Genomic DNA, 27,340 nt, shown 5'->3' with positions numbered 1-27,340 from the left:
CGGCGCCATCACAACTCTCTCTTAACTCTCGCAGGGACAATACAGCATGACATGAGGAGAGGAGAGGGAAAATAAAGCAACTCACAGACTATCCTCATAAAGATAAGAACAGTGTGGGAACAGGAAAAAACACCTCAGCACGTAAGCACACAAGCAGTACATTTGCACTGCTGAACATAACATAACATAACATAAATGTACATGACTTTCCACTTCCGGGATTGCTCCGTTGCCGACTGAAATTCTGCCGGATTTTACTAATTTAGACCGGACATCTATTGCATTCCGCTTCCTTTGTCTTGGCATTTTAAGCTCTGGTGGATTTCTGAGGACTATGGTTAACTGCTCCTCAGATCTCAGCAGGGTAAATCCAGACAGCTAGCTAGACTATCTGTCCAATCTGAGTTTTCTGTTGCACGACTAAAACAACTATTAAACGTAAACATGTTCCACCAAAACAAGTTCCTTCCCGAGGTTATTTTGCAGCGGCACTGCGGCTTTTCCCAGTGCTTAGCACCGCCCATGACGATTGTGAGTGGTTTAAAGAAATGCCAATAAACCAGAGCACGTTTTTTTTCCCATTTCGAAATGCAGTGTGGACTAGCCAGACCCTCCTCAGCAGCGCTGTGGAGGAAGGTCTGGCAAAGGGAGACTAGCTGTTTGGTGATGAGCAGGAAGCTGCATGTCTTCCCCTCTCTGTCCTCTTTTCTTTCTGTCACTGTCTAAATAAACCCATTAAATGCCTTAATATCATTAAAAACAAACAGACAGACTAAACGACAAGCAGTCTTCTCTTTCCAAGCAGAAATCTGGGACATATTTGTTAAGATCATGGGATCATGGGAATAGAGCTTAGATCGGCCCAAAAAATCAAGCCCGAACCTGCCCGAGCACGTTGCGTCCGAGCCCGGCCCGGCCCGACACATTAACTGTAATTATGAGCCTGAGCCCGATTTAAACCCGACAATTTTTTAATACGTGGGCCGTTATAACTGACGTTCTCAACTACAATTCAGAGTTGTTTGAACTACAGAAATCTGTTTAGAATAATACAACAAGGACGAAGCATGTAAACTGCGCTGTTTGTTTAGAATGGAACGGATCGCAAGTGGATCCGAATGAAGAAACGTAAAAAAAAGAAACAATGATGAACAACATATTGTTGTCACTGCCCACGACTTGTTTAAACTGCTTCCATACCTCCGACTTTCCTCCACACTTGCTCAAAGTTAATTCTCCTTTTTTTCTTTACATCTTCAAGCTCCCGGTGTGATGCGTGCGAGAGGAGGAGACTCCGCGCATGAAGTGCTGCATTTTGTAACTGCAGCCTAACTTTTGTACACATTTGTTACTTTTATATAGCGTATATATATATTTATAATATTTCTGATTATGGCATAGCTATCTCCCCACCCAAATAGGATAATAAGGTAATGGATAAAAAAAAATAAAAAAATTGCTTGATCAAGGGTCCGGCCCGGGCCTGGCCCGAGGATGTGGCGGAAAATAACGGCCCGAGCCCGACCCGAGGTCCGGTCGGGCTCGGGTCGGGCTCGGGCTTGGGCCGAGAATCTAAACTCTACATGGGAAGTCTTTTCGCCTAAAACATCTGCTGGAAATGGGTTTGATGAGAGCGGTGAGACTAAACCAGAAAGTCTTTAGTCGTAAAATCAAAACAATTCAATTTTATTTCAATTGTGTTATGGTGTCAAATCATAAGAAGTATTTCAGTCAGGACACTTTAGAGATCAGCCTGTCCTCATGAACCGTTTCGAATTCGTTCAAAAAGCCAGGAAAAGTTAAGCACTGCAATTCGTGAGCATTCCATGTTTTTTTTTGCTGTAAACTCCACATTGATGGCCGCTGTATAAGAACGCGGCTGGCCGCGAAGGGAGGTGGTCGGGGTGGATGGGTGGGTGTTAACATACAGGACTTATAAGCCAGAGAGCGGCGTTCGCTTCCCAGTAAAAACTAAAGCCTTTCACCCAGGAAATGTGTGTTCCTTTTGTGTTTTTATCCAAACCACGATCTTTTTTTAATGTTAACTTTCATCACGGCAAAACGCTAATATTTTGTGGCTCTGACTAAATTTAACTGTAATGTCCGCCGAAACGACCGGCAGCTCACAGTGCTTTATACCCGGTTCAAAGTCACCTATTTTCAGGTAACTGAACCACCAACTACCGCTGATACAACAGAGGTCTGTAGCCCGGGTCACAAAGCTATTTAGCGGCTTAAACAACTAGCAACTGCCTCTCGGTGTCATGGAGCTCTTAGCCAGCTGGCGTCACGTGACCAGCCGGTGGTCTCCTGATTTCGTAGGATATCATATGTTTTAGTGTGCATAAATTTTCGTACGATATCATCCGGACCCGTTCATGAGGATATGTTGTACAGATAGAGTAGGTCTAGAACACTCACTCAATTTAATTTACAGAGACCCAACAATTACCCCCAAGAGCATGCATTTGGTGCGACAGCGGCGAGGAAAAACTTCCTTTGAACAGGCAGAAACATCGGATCCTCAGGTGCCGTAAAACACGGTTCACTTGCTGCGGATTTGTTTAGTTCACCGTTCACGAAAAACATGAGCATGTTCAATGAGCACGCTCTTTTAGCATCTTTATGCACAACACTGGTCGTTTGATCTAGAGATGTTCCGATACAAGTATCAGAATAGCCTTTGATACTGCCTAAAATGCTGGTATCGGGATCGGCAGCTACTGGAGTTTATCCACCTATCCGATACCACAAGTTTTAAATAAAGGTTTGAAATCAAATTTAGACCCAAAGGAAATCTACTGTAAAGGAGTTTTATGATCTTTTTCCGTACTGACTGACAAACTGGATAGTAAAAGAAAGTTCTTCGGCGTTTATTGCTCGTGTTTGTTCATGTGTCATTAAGAGTTTAACAACAATAATAGCCATCATATTACATCCATACAGTGATAGTATAATACAGCTGTTAAAACATTAAAATTAGGGCTGTCAAAATAACGCGTTCATTTCGATTAATTAATCTGAGAAAAAATAACGCAGATTAATCCATTCCAGCCGTTCTAGCCACCATTGGAATGTAAAATGAAGGAGGGAGACGAGAATGTGCTGCCTGGATCATTAATTGGAACATTTACTTGTAAAAATCTTCTTCCTGCCAACCCTGGCTACCGAAATCTGGTGCCACTGATATGTCTGCACTTCTCTCTGATGCTCTGAAACAGACGGCAACACAAACACCGCTGCATGTGACGCTAGTTAACACTATACTAGACAGCAGCTAACGTTAGCCTACCGCTAGCTAGTAGCTGGATTAAACACGGTTAAAATGCTGACAGCTAACGCTGAACGGTGTAAAGTTTGACTGTGTTTTAGCCGTCGGAAAAACAACACAGATGGTGCGTTCAATGAAACTGGTAAACTACAGCTTCGTGGTGCATTTGAAGTTATTGTAAATGTCCTTTTCCCACCTGGTGGTTGTTTTTGTCATTCAACAGCAATTTACTAGTGAAATAAATTATTGTTATTGTTATACATTATTATTAAATCATTTAATTTTGACCATATGGCCTTAGCAATAAACAAGCCATTCTTTAATGTCATCAACTGTTGTTTAGTACCCTTTTTTTCTTTTCTTTTTTTACTTTCTTAAAAAGTATCGGTTCAGGCACCATTAATTATGTTTGCGATTAATTTCGATTAATTAATTACAGAGTATGTAATTAATTAGATTAATTTTTTTAATCGATTGACAGCCCTAATTAAAATACATGTCTTTTTTAACACACTGGTATCAGATCAGTACTCTGTATCGGCTGCAAGTTGATCCATTGTCAATATACAAATAGAGCAGCTTTAAGACCAGCACTAATCAGCACTAATACTTATAATACTGTCACATTAACCTAAAGGCTCTTTAGTTAAACGTACCAATTTTAGAAAACAAGCAGAAGTTATTGCTTCACTTCTTAACACCACATTAGGTTCTCATCAGAGCATGAGCTGGCACAGACTTGAAGCAAGGCTCCTTTTTTCAGACATTACTCTTCACGGAAATGTACATTTCAGCTCTGGATGTGACAAACGCTTCAGGCCTGTGAGTAATATCGATGGATAACAGCCACCATCTGTAAAAGAGGCCTGTACCTCCTAGTGTTGGCACCAGAAATTAGAGCTGAGTGAAGAATCTGTAGTTGCATTTAGACTGCAGTCCCTTGTAGGACAAAGTTATTTTCTAAATGCTACACACATCATAGAACATGCTGCTCTGGCCTCATCACTAAGCAGTAATGAAGAAGAGGAACATTTAGTCAGAATTGCTCTAGTTCTGTCACTGTTGCTAAGCCCATCAGCATCCAAACTGCTTCTGGTTCCTGAGTAGAGAAAATGTGTATAAAATGAGATTTTCCTAGTGCACACGTGTATTTCAGTAGTCCAGTGTATAGTCTTGCATTACCAGACCTTTCTCCACAGCGCTGCAGAGGAGGGTCTGGCGAGTTCACACAGCATTCCAGGATGGGAGAAAAACGTGCTCTGGTTTATTGGCATTTCTTTAAACCAATCACAATCATCTTGGGCGGTGTCGAGCGGAGCCACGGTGCCTCTGCAAAATAGCCTCGGGAAGGATCTTGTTCTGGTGGAACATGTGTTTTAGGTTGTTTTAGTCGTGCAACAGAAAACTCAGATTGGACAGATAGTCTAGCTAGCTGTCTGGATTTACTCTGCAGAGATCTGAGGAGCAGTTAACCATAGTCCTCAGAAATCGAATGGGCGTTTAGAAGGCCAACACGAAGAAAGCGGAAGGTAACGGACATCCGGCCGAAAAGAGTGACGTCCGGCAGAATTTCCGGCGGCATCGGAGCAATCCCAGAAGTGGAATCTCGTGGAAATCCTGTGTACAACTGAGAAACTGTGTATTGGCAATTGCAATCAATATTCTGTATATTGGGGTTAGGGTTCAAATCAATGGATCAAAACAAGTTTCAATTGCAATGTACGATCCAGTTAGTCATGATGACTGCTGTCCTTCCTTGCATTAAATTAAGGCTTGCTTGCTCATTGTTACAGACCAATGGGTGTTCAGCACTCCAACTGGCTAATCTGTGTGTGACAAAAAGGTAATGTTTTGCTGACAGACATTAGCAGTAACTACATTAATTAATGTAATAATAATTAACAAAGCCGTTAAGCATGACAGATTAGGTTTGTTTCTAAGTGGATCTTTTTGACAGTGTCATGTAGTTATTGTGATTTTTACATACTGTAAGTGTAACTTCAGCTATGGTAAGATTTAATGTAACGCGCTCGGCTTGGCACTGAAATGTCAGATTCTGAAAATATCCATTATCGAAAGTGGCTGTAATTGAGGTGAGTTGGCTTTGGAAGTTGCACAAGGTGTCTTTCCTTTTCCACTGTGTTTGTCGAATGTGACTTTGGCTGAAAAAGCTACTGTTCTCTGACCCTGCCTATCGGGCTTCAACACAACAGGCATTATTTGCCTCCGGAGTAGCTTTGCATTTGAGAAACATTTGAATAGCTAAACTCTAATCAGTTCTCAATTGCCTTTGGGACATTGAGTCATGCATTTCTTTCCTGACTCACGACAAGAAGCAATCAACCTTGTGTCAACAGTGCTTCGAAAAACTATGACGCAATGCCAGTCATTCCTTTTTTCTTGGTGTTTTCCCAGAGTGCTAGTATTTAATTTTTAGCTCCAGCTTCCAAGGGGGGAACGAAAATGTTTCGTCTTTCAGACTACAGTGGGAGAAGTATTCAGATCCTTTACTTAAGTAAAAGTACTAATACAACACTGTAAAAACACTCTGTTACATGTGAAAGTCCTGCATTGAAAATGTTACTTAAGTAAAAATCATCAGGAAAATGTACTGAGTATCAAAAGGAAAAGTACTCAATACAAAACAATCCTCACATTTTAGAAACTGGAAACGATCCAAACAGTTGTGTGTTTAATGGTTTAATCATTTCAGCTGGACTTGTTGGCTAGTCATATTTCATAAACTACATGTGTTTTGTGTGCAAACATCTTCATTTGTAAAGTAACTAAAGCTGTCAGATTAATGTAGTGGAGTAAAAAGTACAATATTTCTCTCTGAAATGTAGCGGGAGTAGAAGTAGAAAGTGGCATGAAAAGAGAAGACTCAAGTAAAGTACCCCAAATTTGTACGCAAGTACTTGAGTAAATATACTTACATTCCACCGGACTACACCCATACCATGTTCCCTGTACACTCTACTCTAACATCTTACATCACATCATAAATCAGGATGATGCTGGTTTGAAATTTGACCTAGTTCAGAGCAGCGTAACCTGAGGTGATTCCTGTCAACACGGGAAGCCGCAGACTTTCCTTTTTGATCATCTGCATCACATGTGTCAAGCTCAAGGCCCACAGGCCAAATCTGGCCCGCATATCAATGAAGGATGACAATAGATTTCGGGCCACCTAGTTTTTGAATGCTTTTTCTGAGGTTTTTGTCACTTTTGCCGACGTTTAAGTTTTTCTACCTTTTTTGGCATTTTTTTCTATGATCGCTTAGGACCTTTTTTAGGGACTTTTTTAGGGTTTTATGTCGACCACACTGTAAGTGAAAATAATTTATAAGACATGCAATAACGCAGTCAAAGATATTTGACTTTTTCGAAATAAAAGCGTGTCAGTAAACTACACGTCTGGCCCTTGATGCTAATCTCATTTTCCAGTGTGGCCCTTAGTAAAATTGAGTTTGACACTCCTGATCTACATGTACACAAAGCTGCAGAGTCTCGATGATTGGTTTGAACACATGCTCACTGCCTCTTTTTTATGTTCAGGAAGAGAGTCATTGTCTTGAGAGTCAAGTCATTGATTGTTAACAAAATTCCTGAAAACTTTGGACAATGTTGAAGAAAAGTGCCAAGGAATATTCACACTGTCATGATAAGTCCTTTGTTTTATTTCTGTGTTTAAGCTCACATTCATTAGAACTCTCCTATATGGATTCTTCCTTTGTTCTAGAGCCGAGAAATATACAATTGGAAGAAAGAAAGAAATTAATTCCTCTTTCAATCAGCGAGCCGCTCATTTATCCAGATTACACTAAATGTGACTGGAGCCGGAAGAAGGCCATCACTGTTTCTTTCACTGACACTGAAAGCCTCGTTCAAAAGTCAAGGATATTTTTGACAGACAGACTGTTATTCCTCTGAGGAAAACGGAAGTTAGTCAGCCACGAGGCAGAGAAAAGAGCTGAACTGCATGAGAACGTCAAGAACTAGACTGCTACTGTATGGATCCACTTCATCATAACTGGGAGACTTGCAGTACTGAGTCCAACAGTCTCTTAATTACATCCATGGCAGTTACAATTTACGGCGAATGCCAATGTCAGTGGGCTACTTTTTGATAGCTTGTTAGCTTGTCTGCCTGGACTAAAGATTGAAGTAGCACATAACACAACTGTCCTTGGGACAAATTAAAACTCACTACAGCAACAAAACAAAAAAATACAGTAAAGCTTCTTAATTAATCAACCCGTCGCCCTTGCAGTTTTATTGCAGAACTCCCATTTAGATTTCACCCGGTGAAAGACTTCCACCAGCTCTATTCAGAATTGGTCTGAAGAATGTCGGATAATGAAGAGATCTCAATGCCACGGTAGTAAAAAGACATGCATCATTTGAAATGATCTAACGCTACTGAAATGTCTCCATTGTCAAACATTGTTAAGCCCACAGTGAGTGTGGTCTACTAGAGTATTTTGTAATGTTGGCTCAAACAGCAAACGATGGTGAGCCGGCAGTAAACATGCAAGCAGATTAGCTCGGTAGCTGTAGTGCTAACTGTGTATTTTGGACTGAGTGTGTTTATAACTGTGCAAACGTTTATTGTGGTTCATATCGTTTATGCATTTAATACCCAATACAGACTAGTTAAGGTGAAAGCTGAGTGTTGGTTTCTTCATCACTCTCTGCACGCTATTCACCCAGTTGGGCTAACAGATGCATTAAGTTCTGACTTAATGCTGGAGACTGGACTGCATCCTGTTGGCTTTTTTTTTTTATAACTTACCTTAAAGGAAAACTATGGTTTATTACAGCTTGAGTATTATCTTCATAACTCCGGCTATCAGTTATGATCAGACCCAAATCGAATCTTTAGATTTTTATATATATATATATATATAGTTTTCGGCGTTAATCCACAATGAAAATCTCTGCAAAATTTAGCGGACTGTTTTTCTGCTTGGGGCAGAGATGTGTTAACATTCTGAGTTTTATTAAAATTGTTTAAAATCTGCAGAAAATCTGAAGAATATTTTAGGAATTTCTGTGAAAAATCTGAGGAATATCTTAGGAATTCTGCATCCGCAGATTCCTTGTGACCCTGGTTATGATAACTTTAAACCACCAAAGAAACTGCTGAAACCTTGGGATGCGGGAACCTTTCTAAAATTCTGTCTAAAAGGAAGCAACGAGCTTGAACAGTTGGAACTGGTAACATTGATTTGTTATCCGCCTTTTTTCTGATTGACCTTTGTCTGTATTTGATAGCCTCTAACATTTAGTTAGGGACACTATGAACCAGAATGCCCACATGTACTCATGGCTTCATGTTGTCTCTCAATGCTTCCAGGAAAGCGGCTCCATCTACCTCCAGTTCACCTGCTCCACCTCCCTCCAGCTTGAGGTTATCTTCGAGGTGCTTGAAGAGTACGACTGGACCTCCTTCTCTGTGGTGACCACGCGTCACCACGGCTACGAGGACTTCCTGGCCATGGTGGAGGGTATGACTGACGGCTCGTTCATCGGCTGGGATAAGAAGAGCGTGGTGATTCTTAACGTGACTGATGACCCTGGCGGAGCCCGGGCAAAACGGCTGCTCAAAGACAACGAAGCCCAGGTGAGTCACGTTTTTATTCTTCTCTTAAAGTTGCTCTTTCCTGCTGGACACAAGTGTCGAAGGAGAATGTTGCAGATTTTCTTAGGTCGATTTGTGGAATCAAAGAATCTTCAGGGAGACCGGATGGGTTTCGTTCCTTTTACACATAGGCACAAAACTTGTCATTGGACATCCCAGCAACCAGCATCCCCATATAAGGTCACTCAAACTCCTCATGCTCTTTCAATCATTTATCTAAACAGTTGTTGGAGTGACTCCCAGACATAGTTATGTCAAAGTCAAAACTGCACGTAGGCAGAAAAACAAGTCAAAAACACTTTTCATAACAGAGTCATGACACCAGAGTGAAGAAAAGTTGACACAGAAATATAGGAAACATAGCTTTAACATATAGGAGTTTCCAGTAGGACTGTAAGAGATAAAACAAAAGTCATACAGTAAAATAATATCTCTTATGTTAAGTCATATGATTTCATTTCTCTAAAAGCTGCAATATCAAATATTTAACCTGAGAAATGAGTGTTTCCACAACACCCGTCATCAGTTGGATTCCAAAAACTCAATACCAGGTTGATCAAATTTGTCAGATCCATATATATCTACGGCGCTCTCTCTGCACCTGCAGTCGTGAGTTTATAAGTTACTTCTTTAGGCGTTTTAACCAGAGGAAAGATTCTAAGGAAAGCTATAGCATTGCACCATTTAAAATTGGATTACAGTAAAAGCTGTATTTAGGGGAGGTTGACTGAGGACACACTATTCATTTACACTGACATCCTGGGGGAGCACTTACACACACACACACACACACACACACACACACACACACACACACACACACACACACACACACACACTACCGCACACACACACCTGGGAGCTTTGTAGTGTAGCTCTGCACTGCAGCTGCTCTCCTGAAACACTTGAGCATTCTTTACCGAGGGATTCTTCAGCAGTGCTTCATCCTGTATGATAAGTCCACTTGTGTGAAGGTTTTTCAGCGCAGAATTGCAAAGAAATAACACGTCTTATAAACTATAGACGACGGGAGGGTGCTCTTCTTTAACAGTGTCTGGCTTCCTTTTTTCCCACGGGACATCCGAGCATACAGTTATAAAACACAAAGTGACCAATCACAGCAGAGGAGCAAAAGGTTAAACCCTCGTTGTTGTCCTGGGGTCAAAATAAGCGCTGAAAAAAACACAATAAAACGTATCAAAAAAAACCTGTAGAGAACGGACAACAAAAGTGTTTTTTTCCCCAACAACACAAGGGTTAAAGCAATGGTTCTCAATTAGTTTTCATGATTTTTTTTAACCTTTATTCATCCAGGTAAGTCGATTGAGAACAGATTCTCATTTGCAATGACGACCTGTCAGATTTACACAGTTCCACATTCATACCTGGAAGCTGCCCAGTACAACCACAGTCTGATCTGCTGGCCTCCACTGGAGCGGTTGGGGTTAAGGGCACCTAAGTGGTGGTGATGAGGGAGGGGAAAACCACCCACCCTGTCGGTCTGGGGATTGAACTGGCGACCTCCCGGTCCCAAATTCGCTTCTCTAACCACTAGACCACCACTGCCCCCTTTGAAACATTTTTGGTAGAAAATAAAAAAAGCCTACACTAAAACTTTTCACCGTAAATTTACAGTAATATACTGTCAGCAACTTATTTATCTATATTTATTTACTTATCTTCACTCGAGTTACGGACCAAAGCTTTAAAGACAAAACTCGCTAAAGAAGTCCGACTACAATCATTAAAACATTTTAGTTACATTCATTCAGCTTAGGTGCCCAAAACGGCTCGGGTACTGCACCTTAACCTTATAATGGCAGGGAAAACCCTGGTCTTGGATAGCAACCCTAAAAGTGCACATTTAAAATGGAACAGACATCAGACTGTACAGTGACCCAGGAAACTTTTTCTAAACGCTAACCTCTAAAAGGTTCAAAATAAAGAGACTCTGTTTCTGCATCATTGCTGTTGAACATAAAAGCGGCAGACAAACAACATAGTCCAGAAGAAATGGCCGAATGGACAGAGGTGACCGATTATTAGCTGTTCTAACACATCGGATATGGAGGAAGGACTTTTTGGGTGCCTAAGATCTTTTGTCTTCCTTCACCCTAACCCTTGTCTTTGTACATGAGCATTATCTCCTCCGTCTCTCTGTTTCACACTGCATCCTTTTTATTCGTGTTCCTTCGTCGCTCTCATCATTTTACCATTGTCAGAGTAAATGACCTTTGTCAAAATGAAGTCCATGAAAGGGAGAAAGGAAGAAAGCAAGACAGGAAGAAAGAATAAAATAAAAGGAAGAATGGACAAAGGCAAAAGGTCCAGAGTGAATGATGTAATGTAATGAAAGTGATATGAAATGTTGAAAGGGGGAGGAAGGGAGTGGACTATCCATGGGCTTTAGATGTGGGGATGTGTATATATATATATGTATATACGGGGGGGGGGGAGCCCTCAGCCAGCCATGCCAAAACACTTATTTATTAACTTCAATATCCAATGGAAAATCATCTCAGAATGAAATAGCGTAACGTGGTGTCAACATAACACTTTCAAGCCGGGGAGCGGAGTTCACTTCCTCACAAAAACAAAATACTTTCACCCAGGAAACGTTCATTCGTTCCTCAGGTTTTAATCCAATTACCATCTTTTTCCTAAACTTTACTAGTCGTTTTGGTGCCTTAAGTTAACTGTCATCGCTGCATGACGCTCACTTTTTCTGGCTTAACTCCACTACCACGGCCCCTGAAAGGAGCGTCATCTGGATCGCAGTCACCTATTGGCGGCTAAACAACTGCCGCTGGTAGCAGGCGTCCCGGAGCTCTGTAGCGGCTAGATACAACCAGCAACTGCCGCTCAGATTTTATTGTTCTATGGCACTATAGACTGTTCACGTTACTGCTTTACTTAGTTTAAACTTCTATTTTAGGTATATAATATATGGTCTTATTATATATAACCCTATTTTCTAAGTCTAAGAAACGGGTCCAGTATTGAGCTAGAACGCTGGAACCCCGCAGACGCAAATCAGGCTGCAATGTAATGTTGTCAGACACTTAGAATAATTATCTGAGCGTGGACGGAAGTTGAAGGTGCACAATTGCCCATTAACGTTACATTGCAGCTTGTTTGTCTTGCTTAATACTGGACCAATTTTTAAAATGGTTGTTTCCATTAGTCACTTAGACACAAAAACATGGGAAATATATACCAAAGTTACCCTTTAAGCCCGCTGCCGGTATCAGATGTTATGTTTAAAACACATCGATTGTGTCAAAGGTCCAACATGAACTGGAAATGTCCGGTGGTATTTCAAACTACCTTGACATGATGGTGCTAAAAGACATTTGTTAGCTGAGAACTGCTGCGGCTGCTGAACTATTATTAAATGTCCAACACTAAAATGTCCCCTTCCACATCAACAAAAGTAAACAATGGGCAGTTATGCGGAAGGTGTTTGGACATTATCCAAGGATGTGGTGTTGTTTTTTTCAAATGTTACCCTCTGGGTATTGTCTTCCAGGATCAGTATCATCCATCAAAATTTGGTATTTTTAACAACAATATATCAGCATGATGTCCTTGAAAAAATAAATAGCGTTTTGTATTCCGGCCTTTATAGGAGCACTGTGCTTGGAAGCAGCCTTGTATGTCTCATTTGTTTTGTCTTCTACTCGATTCTCGTAATGGTGATCTGGGAATTAATGGGTCTGCCACTGTATCTTAAAGTACGTTCGGAGGCTTCTGTATCTTAGGGCTGTGCAACTAATCAAATTGTAATCGCAATTATGATTTTGGCTCCTAACGATCACAAAAACAGAGTAATCGAGAAAAAAGATTATTCTGCACATTACGTTTTGCACGTAAACTCTGATTTTGTCTCGTGCTCTAAATGAAAAACAAATTGGAAAAGTATCACGGGAAATTTCACAGCTCAAGGTGTTTTTTTGTTTAACTGTTTCACTGTTTTTTTCTTTCCAAAAGTCAATGAGTAATCGTGTTAAATAATCGTGATTTCACTGTTGACCAAAATAATCGTAGTTAGGATTTTTTTTCCATAATCGAGCAGCCCTTGTGTATCAGCTTTGGAAGAGCAAAGATAAATGGGCAAGGGAGCCTGAGTGAGGAAATACCAGAGCATCGTATGCAAAAGTTATCGGATGAACACACCCCTTTACTGGATACTGGAACCCTGTTAGCGATCGCACACACCGGCTGATCGGGCCAGTTTTTAAACCTGTGTGCATAGCCAATAGGGATGTAATGATGCATCGTGAATCGGTTAAAAAATCGATTCAAAAGTGTAAAGATCACAACCGGTTGAGATGAAAAATTAATCGCCATGCAATTTTTAAACAGCCTAGGGCGTAATGTTCTTTTGATTTCACTTCAGACGTCACTACGTCGTGTTAGTTTATTTATTTGAAGAGATTGTTTTTGTTATTTTGATGTGGGATTTGTTTTAAAAATCGTATTCTTTTTTTTTCATTTTTATTTTTTATTTAAGATAAAATACAACTTCAGTTGCACTTTTGATAAGAGTACACATCCGTTGGTTTGCACTGTTTATATAAATAAAGGAATATTTGTCTGCAGCTCATTCAGTTAAAAACATTGTGAGAAAATCTTATCGTGAACTTAAAATCGGGAATCCTATTGAATCGTGAGTTGAGTGTATCGTTACATCCCTTACATTCAAACATTAATAATGTAAATATTTTTTTCATTAAGTCTTTTTTTCCAACTAAATTATTTCCACACATTAAGGCATTCTAATTGATGGCATTCAATGTGATAATGAAGTAATGGAAATAAATAACAATAAAGTGCACTTACAAACTGTTGTTTGTTGTGCATCTGCGGATACTTATCAAAGCCTTTCAATTTAATGGACAACATCTATTTCACCTTGATTATTATTAGGACAGCGCACAACATTATCTGTACAAATACAAAACAAGTGTGACAGCTGCCAATCTGATTTACAGTAGAAGCTAGAACTGATACTAAGTAGATCTTGTGGTAAAATGATTTTGTCAAAGTGAATATTGTGTCTTCAGTGTTTAATTCAAAGGGATCAAAAGATGCTCCAGAGAGGTTAAACTGACAGGTGCTGCAGCTGGAACACCATCAGCACTGACGTTGCTGCAGATGGAGCTTGAAAATGGTGGCGTTTCTTCTTTCCTTACATCTTTTCCTTGTGTGTTTTTTTTCTTCTTTGCATCTCATGAGATGGCTTCAAAATGTTAATGTTAGCCCCTACCTAACATCAATAGGCTACAAGTATAAAAGAAAACAGCCATGCAAACATATTGGACACTTTCCAGCCATTACGTGGGAAGGACTAAAATGCAGGGCGAAGATAAGTAAGTAAGTAAAGTTTCTTAGAATTCTAAGAAAAAAGTCAGAATTCTGACTTCGGAATGACGTCACACCCGAGTTGAATGCGTTCTTGTTATGATATTAATTTTTAGGGTCTTCAGGTAGTGAGCAGGGTCAGACTGACGTGACATCAGGGGGGAGGGGGTGGTTGTATGCTGATTTGGACAGTCACAATTACAAAGTAGAGACATTATTTTTTACTATGTAGGAAATGATTTGGATAAATGCCATGTTTTCATTTTGAATCTCTTAATTTTATTTGGAAAATTGTATATCTATAAATGTAAATGATTTAAAAGAAAACAGAATATTCACCAATTTAAAAATGACATGAAATTTATATTTTGAAACTTTAAAAGGACTGACAAATAAGAAAGCCATTCAGATCTGAACATTTACAACGCCTTACAACCTCTTTAATGTAAATTTCATGCATCCCCTTTTCATGTATGTGTATGTATTAGGGGTGGGGGAAAAAATCGGTACAGCATAGTATCGCGATATTTTCCGTGGCAATACTGTATCGATACACAGACGCCAAGTATCGATCTTTTATTATACTGTATATGTGTAGGTCAGTTTGTCTGCTTGATAATCCCATTTTGCAGCAATACAATTGAAGTGAGATGAACAAACAGAGAAATGTATCTTTTTAGATAAAACAGATGTTGACAAAATTTTCCTTTGTGGACATGATTTGAAATTGGGAAAAATTTGAAGTTGGAAAAAAGGTAATAAATTCCAATATATCGCAGAATATTGCAATATGTTTAAAATCGCAATAATATCGTATCGTGACATAAGTATCGTGATGCTATCGTATCGTGAGGCCTCTGGTGATTCCCACCCCTAGTATGTATGTATGTATGCATTTAATGTTTTCAATGTGTTTGTGTACCTGTCCTTGAATACTAAAGTTTTTTGAAGACAAAAAGAAAGGAAAAAAAAGATTTGGACACAGTCACAGGTGTCTGTGATTATTGTAATTTTGGAGCGGAAGAACACTACGAAAGACAAAGGACCGAATGACTTACGTGTTTTCCCCACTACAAACCTTTGTAGGCCTATATGCACTTTTTTATTATTTTATTTTTTTTATCTGAACTGAGAGAAGAAAGATGGAGCGGGGCTGGTCCGGCAAGGACTGCACCCAATTATGCCAATTACGCGGTCCCATTGGCAGTCGTCGTCTCCATAGAGAGTATATAAAGGTCGTCTCCCGAACGCTAAACTACGCAGATACTGAGGTGGGTCAGTGACACCGCGGAAACCCCTCCTGAAGTAGGAAAGCGTTGCAGTCACCCAGGGTGGTTAGGCTCACACTTAAACGCAACACGTAGGGAAAAGGAGGCAGAGCAGAGGGAATTTTGTTATTAGCGGCTAGGCTAATCTGCAGTGGTCCAGGTGGTTTTAACGTTCCCGGTTAGTTTAGCGCGTTCGTAACAGTTACATTTACAAGTCGTATTTTTCATTGTTTTCATTAGCTCTAGTCATGTTAGCCACTGTTAGCAATATCAGTTGATAACAACGCATTCCACTGGTTTGTGTGCATACAAACAGCGTAACAACATGTCCACAGACAGAAGATGGACAGGACCGTGTGTAGGCTAGACTGAGTATAGTTGAGACACTTTTTACGTTTTGATTTTTCACACAAAAAATAGATACTGAAAAGAAGTGAATTTCCACATGACATGCCACATGACATTTCATTAGCTTGTAGACTATGATATTATCAATCAATAATACCCATAACTAGTTTATATTTTCCACAATTAGCTCATAAATGAAGGTGCTTTTTGTCTCAACTTTGTCTCAACTGTACGCATGTGTGGTAGCCAGTTATATATACAGTTGAGACAGTACCATGGTACAGTTGAGACACCCATTTTTAATGATGTAAAGGTAATTAACCGTTCATTAGAAATATAAATAAAGACAAATAAAGAAAATGACAATTGGGCAGCATGTTTGTTTACTCATCCATTTAAATTCATTCATTTTATTTAAATTAGCACTGGTTAAAATGTATAAAACGGGAACAAGATATTTAACGAAGAGGTATTGCAACAGTACAAATGGAAACATTCCAATAACAACAATAACAATATCAAAAGTAACAGTAAACAAACAACAAAGAAAAAAATACTGATTCAGGCGTCTCACTTTCACAATGATGGCATGTGTAGTGCTGGCCACCTCGCACATTTCTCTAGATTTTACAGTGACCATGCATGACACAATACCATGAAATGTGCCTGTTTTTAGGGCACAGAATAACGTTTGTGATGATACCAGTTACGTTTAACAGTCACATAAGGATAATAAGCTATTCATTGTGGAGAGTGCATGGTGAAGTCTCACCTTCGAAAAAGAACTTTTGCTGATATCTTCGGATTTCCCACGATCAAAGAGGACACTAATACGCATGTGCACAGCAAAAATCACAACTTGTGCTTGCTGCGCACGCAAGTTATTTAAGGTGTCTTAACTGTACACACGCTACCCTATGACTAGAGGTGTTGAAATTAATCAAATAGTCAATGCATTGAATCGTGGACATGCATCGAATAATCGGCCAGGCCATAATCGATTATTTGTGTTTACAATTTAATGTAGGCCTAACAACCTTTCTGTTTACATATTCTTTTATGTTTTGCACATTCAGGAAGTGCCATGTGCTCAGTGCTGTAGTTTTATGTATCCAATTTATTTTGTATTAGAGCACTGCAGAATGTTTTGGTTTTGAAGCTTGAAAAGCTATGTATTAAATATCCTATATGGCTTTAATAGAAAAATGTATTTGACGCATCGTGATGCATCGAGATATCCAATCGCTGACATAATAATCGTAATCGAATCGGGAGATCACTGAAGATTCACACCTCTACCTATGACTGATTTAATGAGACACAAATAAGACAGAAGTGCTAATAACTGTATGTTACTACAACTTTCTCAACTGTTGATGCGCAGGGCAGCAGTGTTGGATTTTGAGCTTGATATTGTAGGAGGTTGTCCGGGATCCGTGCTCGGAAATCCGAGGTCGGGGCTGTTTTCGAATTTGACCTCGGAAAATCCGACTTTCGAGTCCAAATGGAAAGCCCTATTAGGCCAAAAACCTTTTTGGATTCCAGATTTCGGTTGTGCTGGTTTATCTTTTCAGGATTGCAGATCTGTCATTGTACTATGATAGTGCCTGTTATTTCCGTTATTGTGTTACTCACAGCTTGTCACTGTTCCATTTTGAAATGCTGCTGGGTTACATGTCAATTTCTGCATAATCCTCTCCTATGATGCTGAGGCCTTTGATGAAAAACCAAAAGGGCACTTTGTCATAATGTATCTGTAGTTGCATTTTAGTGCAGGTTTAGTACTGAATTAGACAAGCCCTGCACTCTGAGTGAATGCTCAAATCCTCTCCGCACACACGCACGCTCACTCTTGATCATTGATTAAATTTGGTTCGTCCTCGGCTGTGATGTGAGCATAATTCAGACAGAGAGGACCGTTTCCCTGCTTAGGCTTTCCTTTACTGCTCTCTCCATTTTTCCCAGCTTCTTTTTTTTTCTACTCCTGTTCCCTCTCTCATCGTACATTAACATGCCTCACAAGTGATATTTGCATGGTAATAATCTGTATTTGATTTACACCTGGAAATAAAATTAGCCTCCGGTGCCCCTGAAGAATTCCTCTACTTCTCGCAAGACATAAATACCATTGCGGACCTGACAACTTTCTGCCGCAGCTGATGCAAATTATTAATCTAATGTTTTAAAAAAAATGCATACTCCTTTAGAGCAGAGATCTTCAACAGGGGAAGACCCCGTTCTTCTCTTCCTAATCCCAACCGTTTCTTCTTATCCTTAACCGTAGCCTCACGATAACACGCCACGTGGCTTTAGAAAGTGCCACGTGGCGTTTGTTTACGCTGTGACGTAGCAGACTGCCGTCTGCTGTATAGAGCGTAGACATACATGCGGATAGCTCAAAATGCGTACAGATACGAAAAGTATTAAAGTATTAAAGTGGCGTGAATGTTTACGCGAAGTCATGATGTCATGTTGGTGTGTCCGAGGGTCAGCTTGTGGCTTTTGTAAGGGCCAGCATGAGGGACAAGACCTACAAAGTTGTGGTGTGTTTTGCAGGGAGGTTGGTAACATTATCCGTTCACTCTAGCTAGGCTACTGTAGCTACTACTGTAGGCTACTGTTAACTGTACATTCACTTTATAAAAATCACTATGTTTGGAGGAAAAAGTGTGCAAGGCTGTCGTCGGATTGGAAGTTGTTCAAGAGGCTCTTTCGCGGTTGTGTCTTCGACTATATTATTCAGCGGTGCGTGGTGATTTCTGGGATGAGTAGTTCCTTCGCTCGGAAATGAAAATATGTACACAGTCTTGTACCTTTTTGACTTTTTTGGGGATTTTCTCTTAGTTTTTTCACTCGAAATGATATGTTGTATGCTTATGAGTCACATTGTAGCTGGTTAGCCTAAGGCATGGGCTAAAACTCTTTATATACGGAGTTTTCCAGACGTCGATTGGAGAAAAGAACTTCTGGAACCTAAAGCTTGTTTTATGGTTCTGCGGAGGCTCCACAAAGAGCTTTCGCCGTAGCCTACGTAAGTGGACTGATGTTTACACTTGTGTGTGTGTGTGTGTGTGTGTGTGTGGGCACTGTGTGATAGAGCGAGGGATCAGTGAGAGAGTGATGGCGATTAGCTTCGGAGCGAGTAGCGACTCTAGAGTCATAGTGAGAGAAGCAAAGTGTCTCCCCTGTTCTTTCTGACCACGGTGGGAAATCTGTAGCAGGAAAAGTTAACCCTCTCCTTGATTCCATGTTGTTTATGGAGAAGGAGAACCAGGAAATGAGTCGGGGGAAATGCAACGCTACCAAGCCACGGTCGAGCCACGTGCTTGCGTTATTTTTTTAACGTGTCATTTTTTCTAACGTGTCATTTTTTTTCTCCGATTAATTAATCGAAATGAACGCGTTATTTTGACAGCCCTAGTATATACAGACATGCATATGTAAATACACCATACATACACATTAAAGTCATATTGGTTTATTTTGCAGTCATTACTCTGGAACTCTTGCCAGATGTAACTTAAAGTAGACATTCGATACAGGGAAGGAACTGAGTACTGACTACTCCGGAAGATGCTGTTGTTAACTGTTAAGAGAGAACTATGTAGCTGTTGGAAAACATGCAACGCAGTGTAAAACATAAAAACAGTGGCACCAAATGAAATTCCATTCCTCTATTTAAAAGATGTCTGTCTTTGTGCGAATATTCACCATTTCCAAAAGAGACTTCTTGCATTTCAACCTGGATGTTGGAGCAATTAAAGTCTGTCACGATAAAATATGAAGCCCCACAGAGATCTAAATGAAACGTTTTCTTCTAAAATGAGATGTCCAACGTTTGAAAAATGAGACACCCGCACGAACAGAGTGATTGATGGCTCGGAATTGTAACAAATTAGGCTTCTGAAGGATGTCAGAAAGCAGGGAACCTCGGCTCCCTCTGAGGAGGAGAACACTTTGACAGGCAGGATCCTCTTCATTTCCTAGATGACAAAACTCCAAGCTCAAGAAATGCCAGCGCCGTATGTAAAGAGATCTAAATATACCGTGAGTGCTCAGAGGATGTGATTGACAGAGACTGAGCGTTAGCTCGGTCCTGATGACGACCTCGATTCCATTTGTCGGCCGAGTGGGATGGAATCGGCGTCATCCGGCTGTCCTCTCTGACGCGGGTAACGTCGGCGAATGCACAGCATGTGCACGATCACACACCACACGCCTGCTGGTATCGGAGGGTGTTCTTGTAAAGCACTTCGATTTTGACTAATTTCAGTTGTATAACCTCTCCAATAGTCTTACAAAACTGTGGCGCGATTCTTCCTCTAGTGCTTCCTCTGAGTAATCATCTGAAGTACCCTCAGTGTCAACCACACACACACTTCAGCCTCTTTTTTTTAATTATTTTTTTTTTATCCAGCTCTTCTGGAGCTTTTTTTTTTTTTTTTTTTTTACTCTCGCTTTGTCTTTTTTAATCTCGCTTCCCCCCGCTCCCCCTCCATGCAATTCCACCCTGTTTAATAATGTACGAGAAGGAACTGCAAGCAGACCAAGAGGCGCCATTTTTCAAGTGCAGCTCACCGTGTTAAAAAAATAAACAAACAGGGGAGACATTAACGTATAAGTGCACCAAGTGTATAAATGAGTCTAATCCATAACTGTAAAGGAAACACGAAAGAGCATTATGGGACCAAAAAGCAGCGAGGTTGAAACATGGGCTGGGAATTCACTTTTTTTTTCCTCTTTTTGTTCTCTCACATCTGTTCCTTTCTTTTTCTGCACTTCTCTTTTCATCCATGCTCTGTCAACTTTCCTTTCTCCTCATCCTTTTGTCTCTTGCTCTATTTTTGATATTCCTCCTTTTCCCCCCATCTCCCTCCTTAATCTTTGACCATAACCTATTTTTTTTTAACCTTTTCCTTCAATATCTCTTCTCCCCTCTTTGTAAGGATGTGATTGTCCTCTTTTTCTCTCCATCCTTGCTGCTCTATCCTTTCTTTCTTCCTCTCTTAACCCTTATTCCTCTTTTCTTGCCTCCCTATCCACTTTCTGTCCTTTATTCCCTACTCCCCATACTTGACCTACATTGCATCCCTCCTTTTCTAATTACACATTTCTCTACTACATCTCAATCATTTGTTTATTTTAGGGCTGTCAAACGATTCATTTTTTTAATCGTGATTAATCGCATGTTTTATCACATGAATAAAATTCTATTATTTTGCATTTCAGAACTGTTTTTAAGTACATATTAACAATGAAAAGCAATTCTTACCAGTGTATCTTAATTGGGAATCAAATGAATGCAAAGAAAGTTACTTTTTGAACTTGACTTTAAGATTTGTATTTGTTTATTTTTTATTTACTGTAAACAAAAGAAACGTGTGAATCTGTCATTATTATTGCACAATTCCTCCAAGTACCTAACCTAACTGAGATGTAACACTAACACTTAGCTTATACAGTACAAACAAAATGGTCCAAAAAACGGATGCCACAGCAGGACATTTGTAACCTTTACGTTTTTCTAATAAGGAATGTAACAACTGTCCTGGACAGAAAAGGTTGTGGACAATGTCCCAAATGACAAAAACAGTCAAAAAAACGATACAAACAATAGTCCTAAAACCGTATACTGATATACATAGTCAATGTAGTGTGCAGTAACTCCTAAATAATTTGGACCTACCCCTCATTATCTTGTTCGTCTATTCCTCCTTTTCCCCTCTACTCTCCCTCCTGCCAAGTCTGTCCCTTTCTATACTTCCCTCCTTCTTCCTATTCTACTAATTACTTCCAACCCTTTCCCTCCCACTTTCCATGCGTTTACCCTCTCTTTGCCTCTCCTCCTCCTACAGGTCCGTCTGCTGTACTGTTCCCTGGAGGAGGCCGAGCTGGTTTTCCGGGCAGCCTCGGCGGCCGGTCAGGCCGGGTCCAGTCACATGTGGTTTGCCGTGGGACCGGCGCTGTCCGGTTTGGGCCTGGAGGGGCTGCCCAAGGCCTTGTTCGCCATCCGGCCGCAGGGCTGGAGGGACGAGCCACGAAGGTACGAGCAGAGCAGAAGGGCTTCAAGGGTTCACTGGCTGTGGTGCTCCTACAGGACTACAGGGAATTATTTAAGACCTGTTGGTGACTTTCGGGGCTCCCTGTACAGTACACTTTTAGATAAAAACAAAACAGCGTTAGACATATCTGTTTTACTAAATGGTCTATATCAATATAGGAAGTGTATGTAAAAGTATAAAGCAGCATACAAATCTCAAGTTAAGTATCCTAAAACAGGGCCTACGGTTCTTGAGTAGTACATGTACTCTATATATAGTCTAAATATCGACGAAGTTCCACTTCCGGGATTGTTCAGGTGGTGCCGGAAATTCCACCTGATGTCCCTCATTTCGGCCAGATGTCTGTCACCTTCTGCTTTCTTTGTGTTGTAATTTTAAACTCCAGTGGATTTCTGAGGACTATGGTTAACTGCTCCTCAGATCTCTGCAGGGTAAATCCAGACAGCTAGCTAGACTATCTGTCCAATCTGAGTTTTCTGTTGCACGACTAAAACAACTTTTGAACGTACACGTTCCACCAAAACAAGTTCCTTCCCGAGGCTATTTTGCAGAGGCGCCGTCATTGTGTCTGGGGCTTAGCGCCGCCCAAGACGATTGTGATTGGTTTAAAGAAATGCCAAAACCAGAGCACGTTTTTCTCCCATCCCAGAGTGCTGTGTGGACTAGCCAGACCCTCCTCTGCAGCGCTGTGGAGGAAGGTCTGGCAATGCGAGACTACTAAACAAAAAAAGATAGAAGGGACTGTCCCCAGAGCAAGCCTCGTACAACAGTATGTATTGTATTTGTGATACAAATTGATACTTAATGTTCACTTACTTGGCTATCACCGACACAACCCACAGCCCAAGGGAATATCTAAGTAAGTGAACCTTGCGATTAGAATTTTTATGACAGATATGCGTTCCCAAAGTCAAGAATGATTTGCATGCTCAGTATTCATTTGGAAGTTCACAAACATCCACTAACATTGGCTACCATAAGCCTCTGGCTGTACCAGAACCAGTGGCAGCAAAACCCCTGAATTGACCAAGGGTGTGTGGCATTAACATAGAAATTCAACTTGTCATACATAAAAGGAAGATTGTGCTAGTTGTTCCTTCAAAAGTAGCACGGCCGTTCTGTGCAGTCCCAATGTTGTAGTTTCTTTTCTCTCAGCTGAATTGAGAATTCATACATATTGAGTGAGTTCTGCAAGGCCGAGCCCTTAAAGCTGCTGACCAGTGAAACCTTATGATTTTAAACATGCATATGAGGATCAGTGAGAAAATACATATTCTCTTCTTCAACCCCTGAAAAACACACTTTGTGCACCTTTGTGTTTTTCCTGCAGCAACACAGAGAGGTGCACAGTCCAGTTTTACGACCACCTGCTCTGTCCATGATGTATTCTCTGCTCCAGGGATGACCTGATTTCACTGCAGGGATCATTAAATTTTCATCTAATCTAATCTAAATAGACTGACCAGGTGAAAGGTGGAATCCTTTATTGATTTGAAGTAATAAATCCACCTCAGTCATGATGGGAAGGGTAGGGGCAGACGGGTTAAAAAGGATTCTTTTTTTTTTTTTACCTAAGACAGTTCAGCAATCCAGAATTAACACTTTGTTAGTGAGATTTTTTTGAATTGTATTGCATCAAAAATCCAAACTAGGTCAACGATTACAAACTGTGAAATAAGTTTTCTATTTTTTTCCTAAACAGGTCAAAATACATTTTTTTTACTACTCGATGTGCTACATTTGGAGACATGAAATGCCGCTGAGCTTGAGGATATGACTATTTCTTTGCATCATCCTACACTTCATCTTGGGGATTGCCACGTCGGTCTTCTGACTTATCTTAAACACTCGCTGTCTACCGGCAATCTTGAATCCATTTAAATGGAGGGTTCCTACCATCTTGCGTAGCTGCGTTTCCAACGCATCCGATTTCTAGTCTTGTGAAATAATTGTCCGTGTGAGAAGGAAAGCCCGTGAGCGACACACTTGTCACTATCAGGCAGAACATCACGGTTCATTGTGGAACGCAGATGGTGAGTCCCAAGACTGGGGCCGGATACTTAGAGTGATGTGACTAACGCAGATGGGTCCTCCTGAAGACCTGACGGTCAGCCTGAACCTGCACCTCATCCCTAAATCAAACCCCCCCCCCCCCACCTCCCCAGTGTAGGTGGGATTCTTAGCTGATCGCCATAGTGTGAAACTGCTTTGACATCATCTTCAACGCGCCACTTACTGAATCCTTTCATCGGCAACCCAACAGTGGAACGTCCGCACTTTGTCAAATTGCATGGCATAGTTTTGCAATCTGTCATTTTTTTTAAAATCTGGGTCGAGTGAATAAAAAAAAAAAATTGCACTCGCAATTGTCTGTAGATTGTCTTTTTGTGCATGATGTCCTGTGTTGCACCAGTGGCGATTTTCTCTGACCATTCAGTGGTCTGCAGTGTATTAACTCCACCTTCTTGTATCGGCTCAGCTCGCTTGGAAGCCTGAGTAGAGTCCAGTCGAGCCGTGCCACGCAGTGGAAAAGTGAATTAGACTTACTCAGACAAGATTCTATGGTGCGTTCAGGCAATCCTCCTCAGAGTCAAAATTCCCAATTTTATCACCAGCAGGAAGTAAGTAATACAAAGTTCATGTACACTAGAAAGTCTTATACTGTAGACTGGTGTGTGGCATCAAAAAACATCTGAAATAACCCACACTGTCAAAAACTCACTTTACAGTATTTACAATGTTTTGGTCCTCTGATAAATATTGTACCAAGTTAAAAGTGGTAATAAATCCATATAAACTTAAACTTTTCTTAAATTGGAGTTCATGCCTGCATGGCTTCCATTATTTGCAACCTGCTACTAGTGCAAAATAACTCTAGAACCGTAGGTCCAGTTTTAAGATACCTTATTTTGAGTATTTTATGCTGCTTTATACTTTTACATACACTTTTTTTTATATTTGACTACATTTTCCATTGGTCTATTTAAAAGTGAGATATTCACCAGTGACTAAAGACAAATTTCTGGTATTAATTGGTTGGGTCATTTTCCGACTGAATAATTTGATGAGGATCGCCTGAACGCACCATTTACCCAATTGACCGGTAATTATTGGATACTGAGGGGTGCAAACGATACACCAGCTGTGTCCTCCAAATCCCTACAATTAAATATTTGAAATGAATGTGACACAGTGATCCACGCCTCCCGACAGCGGTGTATTACAGGAAGTCTGCTCTCTACTGCACTGTTTATGCCTGCTGCTGCTGCTGCTGGATCCTTCCAGAGAGCCTTTCTAGAAACTTAAGAAATGATGCCTCTGATGTGGACCAGTAGTTTTTCTGAACACTTTAAAGAAACGGCACGCTCGCTGCCATGGGAGCCGAGTCTTAACCCGCTGCACCACTAACAGCTCTTTCAAGTCCCACATGAACAGAAATTCAACCTTGTTATCTGATTCAGGGGCGGAGCCAGACATTATAGACATTGGGGCCCAAATCCGTGGGGGTCGCTATGGAAGTAAATCTGTTTCATCGGATTTAAAAAGCCATTGAATTTCTAGCACTGAATATCCTTGGGTTTCCGGATTTCAAAACTGAATTTTATACATTACATTTTGCAGCTGAATTTGGTTTATTGAACGTTGAATTTTTTTTAATTCTGAATTTGTGAACTTCGAAAAACAAAGGTGATAAGAAGTTGTTGAAAAGTTGTTGAAGAGTAAAATTCAGAGGAAAAAAGGTACATAATTTCAATGACTAAATATTCAGTGCTAGAAATTCAATGGCTTTTTAATTTCAAAATCCAATGAAACAGATTTGCTTCCATGTGGGGGGGGGGGGGTCATGGCATGCTCCATTTACATCAGCTATGTTTTTCAAGCCATTTGATCAAAGAATCCCTAAATTCTGTGGAAAAACACAATAGTTGCAGAGGAAAAGAATCATCCTGTAGAGACAACGTCCTATTTTGTATCTAACTGTTCTCCAACTGTCTTCATCATTCTGAAACCAGAACACAACTAATATTGAGGATGAACTCAAGGAATCATTTTCACTCCTGTTTCTACTTTTAAGTTACGTAACGTAACGAGTAGGAATTTGGCGTAATTCACAGAATGAATGTTATTTCCCCAATAATAGCACTTTTGCTCCATTGATTTGCCGCGCCAGTCAGAGAGACTGAGGGGAAAAGACACACAGTTGAAGGTAGTTTAAAACCCTGAAAGATTTGGGGCTTTTGAGAAAACATTCAGGGCTGGAGCCCCAGAATCTGAATGCTTCAGGAAATTGGGATCATTCAATAGTGTTTCCTGCCTCACTGGAGCAACCCTTATCATCAGGACTGTGGTGGAATTTCCAGAAACACCATGTTGTGGTAAGATGAGACAAAGGGAAAACTTAGATAACATCAGGCCATTCTCAGGTCCTCTTATAACCTTGTCTCGCATTGCCAGACCTTCCTCCACAGCGCTGCGGAGGAAGCTCTGGCTAGTCCACACAACATTCCGGAATGGGAAAAAAAAAACTTGTTCTGGTTTATTGGCATTTCTTTAAACCAATCACAATCGTCTTGGGCGGGGCTAAGCACTGGACGGAACAACGGTGCCGCTGCAAAATAGCCTCAGGAAGGAACTTGTTTTGGTGGAACATGTGTACATTCAAAGGTTGTTTTAGTCGTGCAACAGAAAACTCAGTTTGGACAGATAGTCTAGCTAGCTGTCTGGATTTACCCTGCAGAGATCTGAGGAGCAGTTAACCATAGTCCTCATAAAGCCACCGGAGTTTAGAATGCCATTACAAAGAAAGCGGAAGGTATCGGACATCCTGTCGAAAATGAGGGACATATTCATGTATGAATATGTCTCTACAGATTCAAGGAGTCTAGGCAGCTGCATGATAAGGGAATGTTTTGTTCCAGGACTGTCTCCTCTTGGAGGTCGGTGGAAAAAGGGTAAAGGGGACTGACACACTGTAGCGTACATCTCAGATAGAGATAGACGTAACTAGGTTTTAGGTGAGCATCTTTTGTTATGGCGCAATCCAATCCAGCCAGAACAAACTTGACAGTGTCAGGGAGACCCTCAGAGTTGGGGGCGGCACTGTACGACAACACATCGTGGTTAAACTGTAACGTCTGCCTTAATCTCTCTTCGATCGAGATCAATAAATGCTTGTGTGTCTCCCGAACCTTCCAAAAGTCAAGCTTCTCCTGCGGTTCTCCATAAGATGTGAGAAGTGTCTGGTGCTGTTTTTATGCGGTGAGTTACAAATCCGAGTTGACTTTACAGCTATATTAAAAAAGCAGTGTCTGTTAAATAGCATCTTGCTCTGTGAAAGCTTCCTGCAGATCAAAGTCTGATCTATTGTTAAATTGTCCGTGTT

The 27,340-nt window shown here is 40.6% G+C and overlaps 1 protein-coding gene and 1 long non-coding RNA gene across 2 annotated transcripts in view; one reads left to right on the top strand and one right to left on the bottom strand.

Annotated features, from left to right (window-relative positions):
- The window catches only part of grin2da (glutamate receptor, ionotropic, N-methyl D-aspartate 2D, a), a 275,179-nt gene that overhangs the window by 110,706 nt on the left and 137,133 nt on the right, over positions 1 to 27,340 (top strand). Inside the window, exons 4-5 of the mRNA XM_035992896.1 lie at positions 8,631 to 8,897; positions 21,751 to 21,938. Of these exons, the coding sequence (XP_035848789.1) occupies positions 8,631 to 8,897; positions 21,751 to 21,938 (455 nt within the window). The remainder of the gene's footprint in view (positions 1 to 8,630; positions 8,898 to 21,750; positions 21,939 to 27,340) is intronic.
- On the bottom strand, positions 159 to 16,938 carry LOC118493320. Its single transcript, XR_004895317.1, has 3 exons — positions 16,818 to 16,938; positions 9,275 to 9,278; positions 159 to 170 (listed from the first exon to the last, which is right to left on the bottom strand). It is a non-coding gene; the product is annotated as an uncharacterized LOC118493320 (long non-coding RNA).

The sequence above is a fragment of the Sander lucioperca genome, chromosome 16 (assembly GCF_008315115.2).
Source record: "Sander lucioperca isolate FBNREF2018 chromosome 16, SLUC_FBN_1.2, whole genome shotgun sequence".
Classification (NCBI taxonomy): Eukaryota; Metazoa; Chordata; class Actinopteri; order Perciformes; family Percidae; genus Sander; species Sander lucioperca.
Note: the sequence above shows the minus strand (reverse complement) of the source record. Positions and strands in the feature narration are given on the sequence as shown.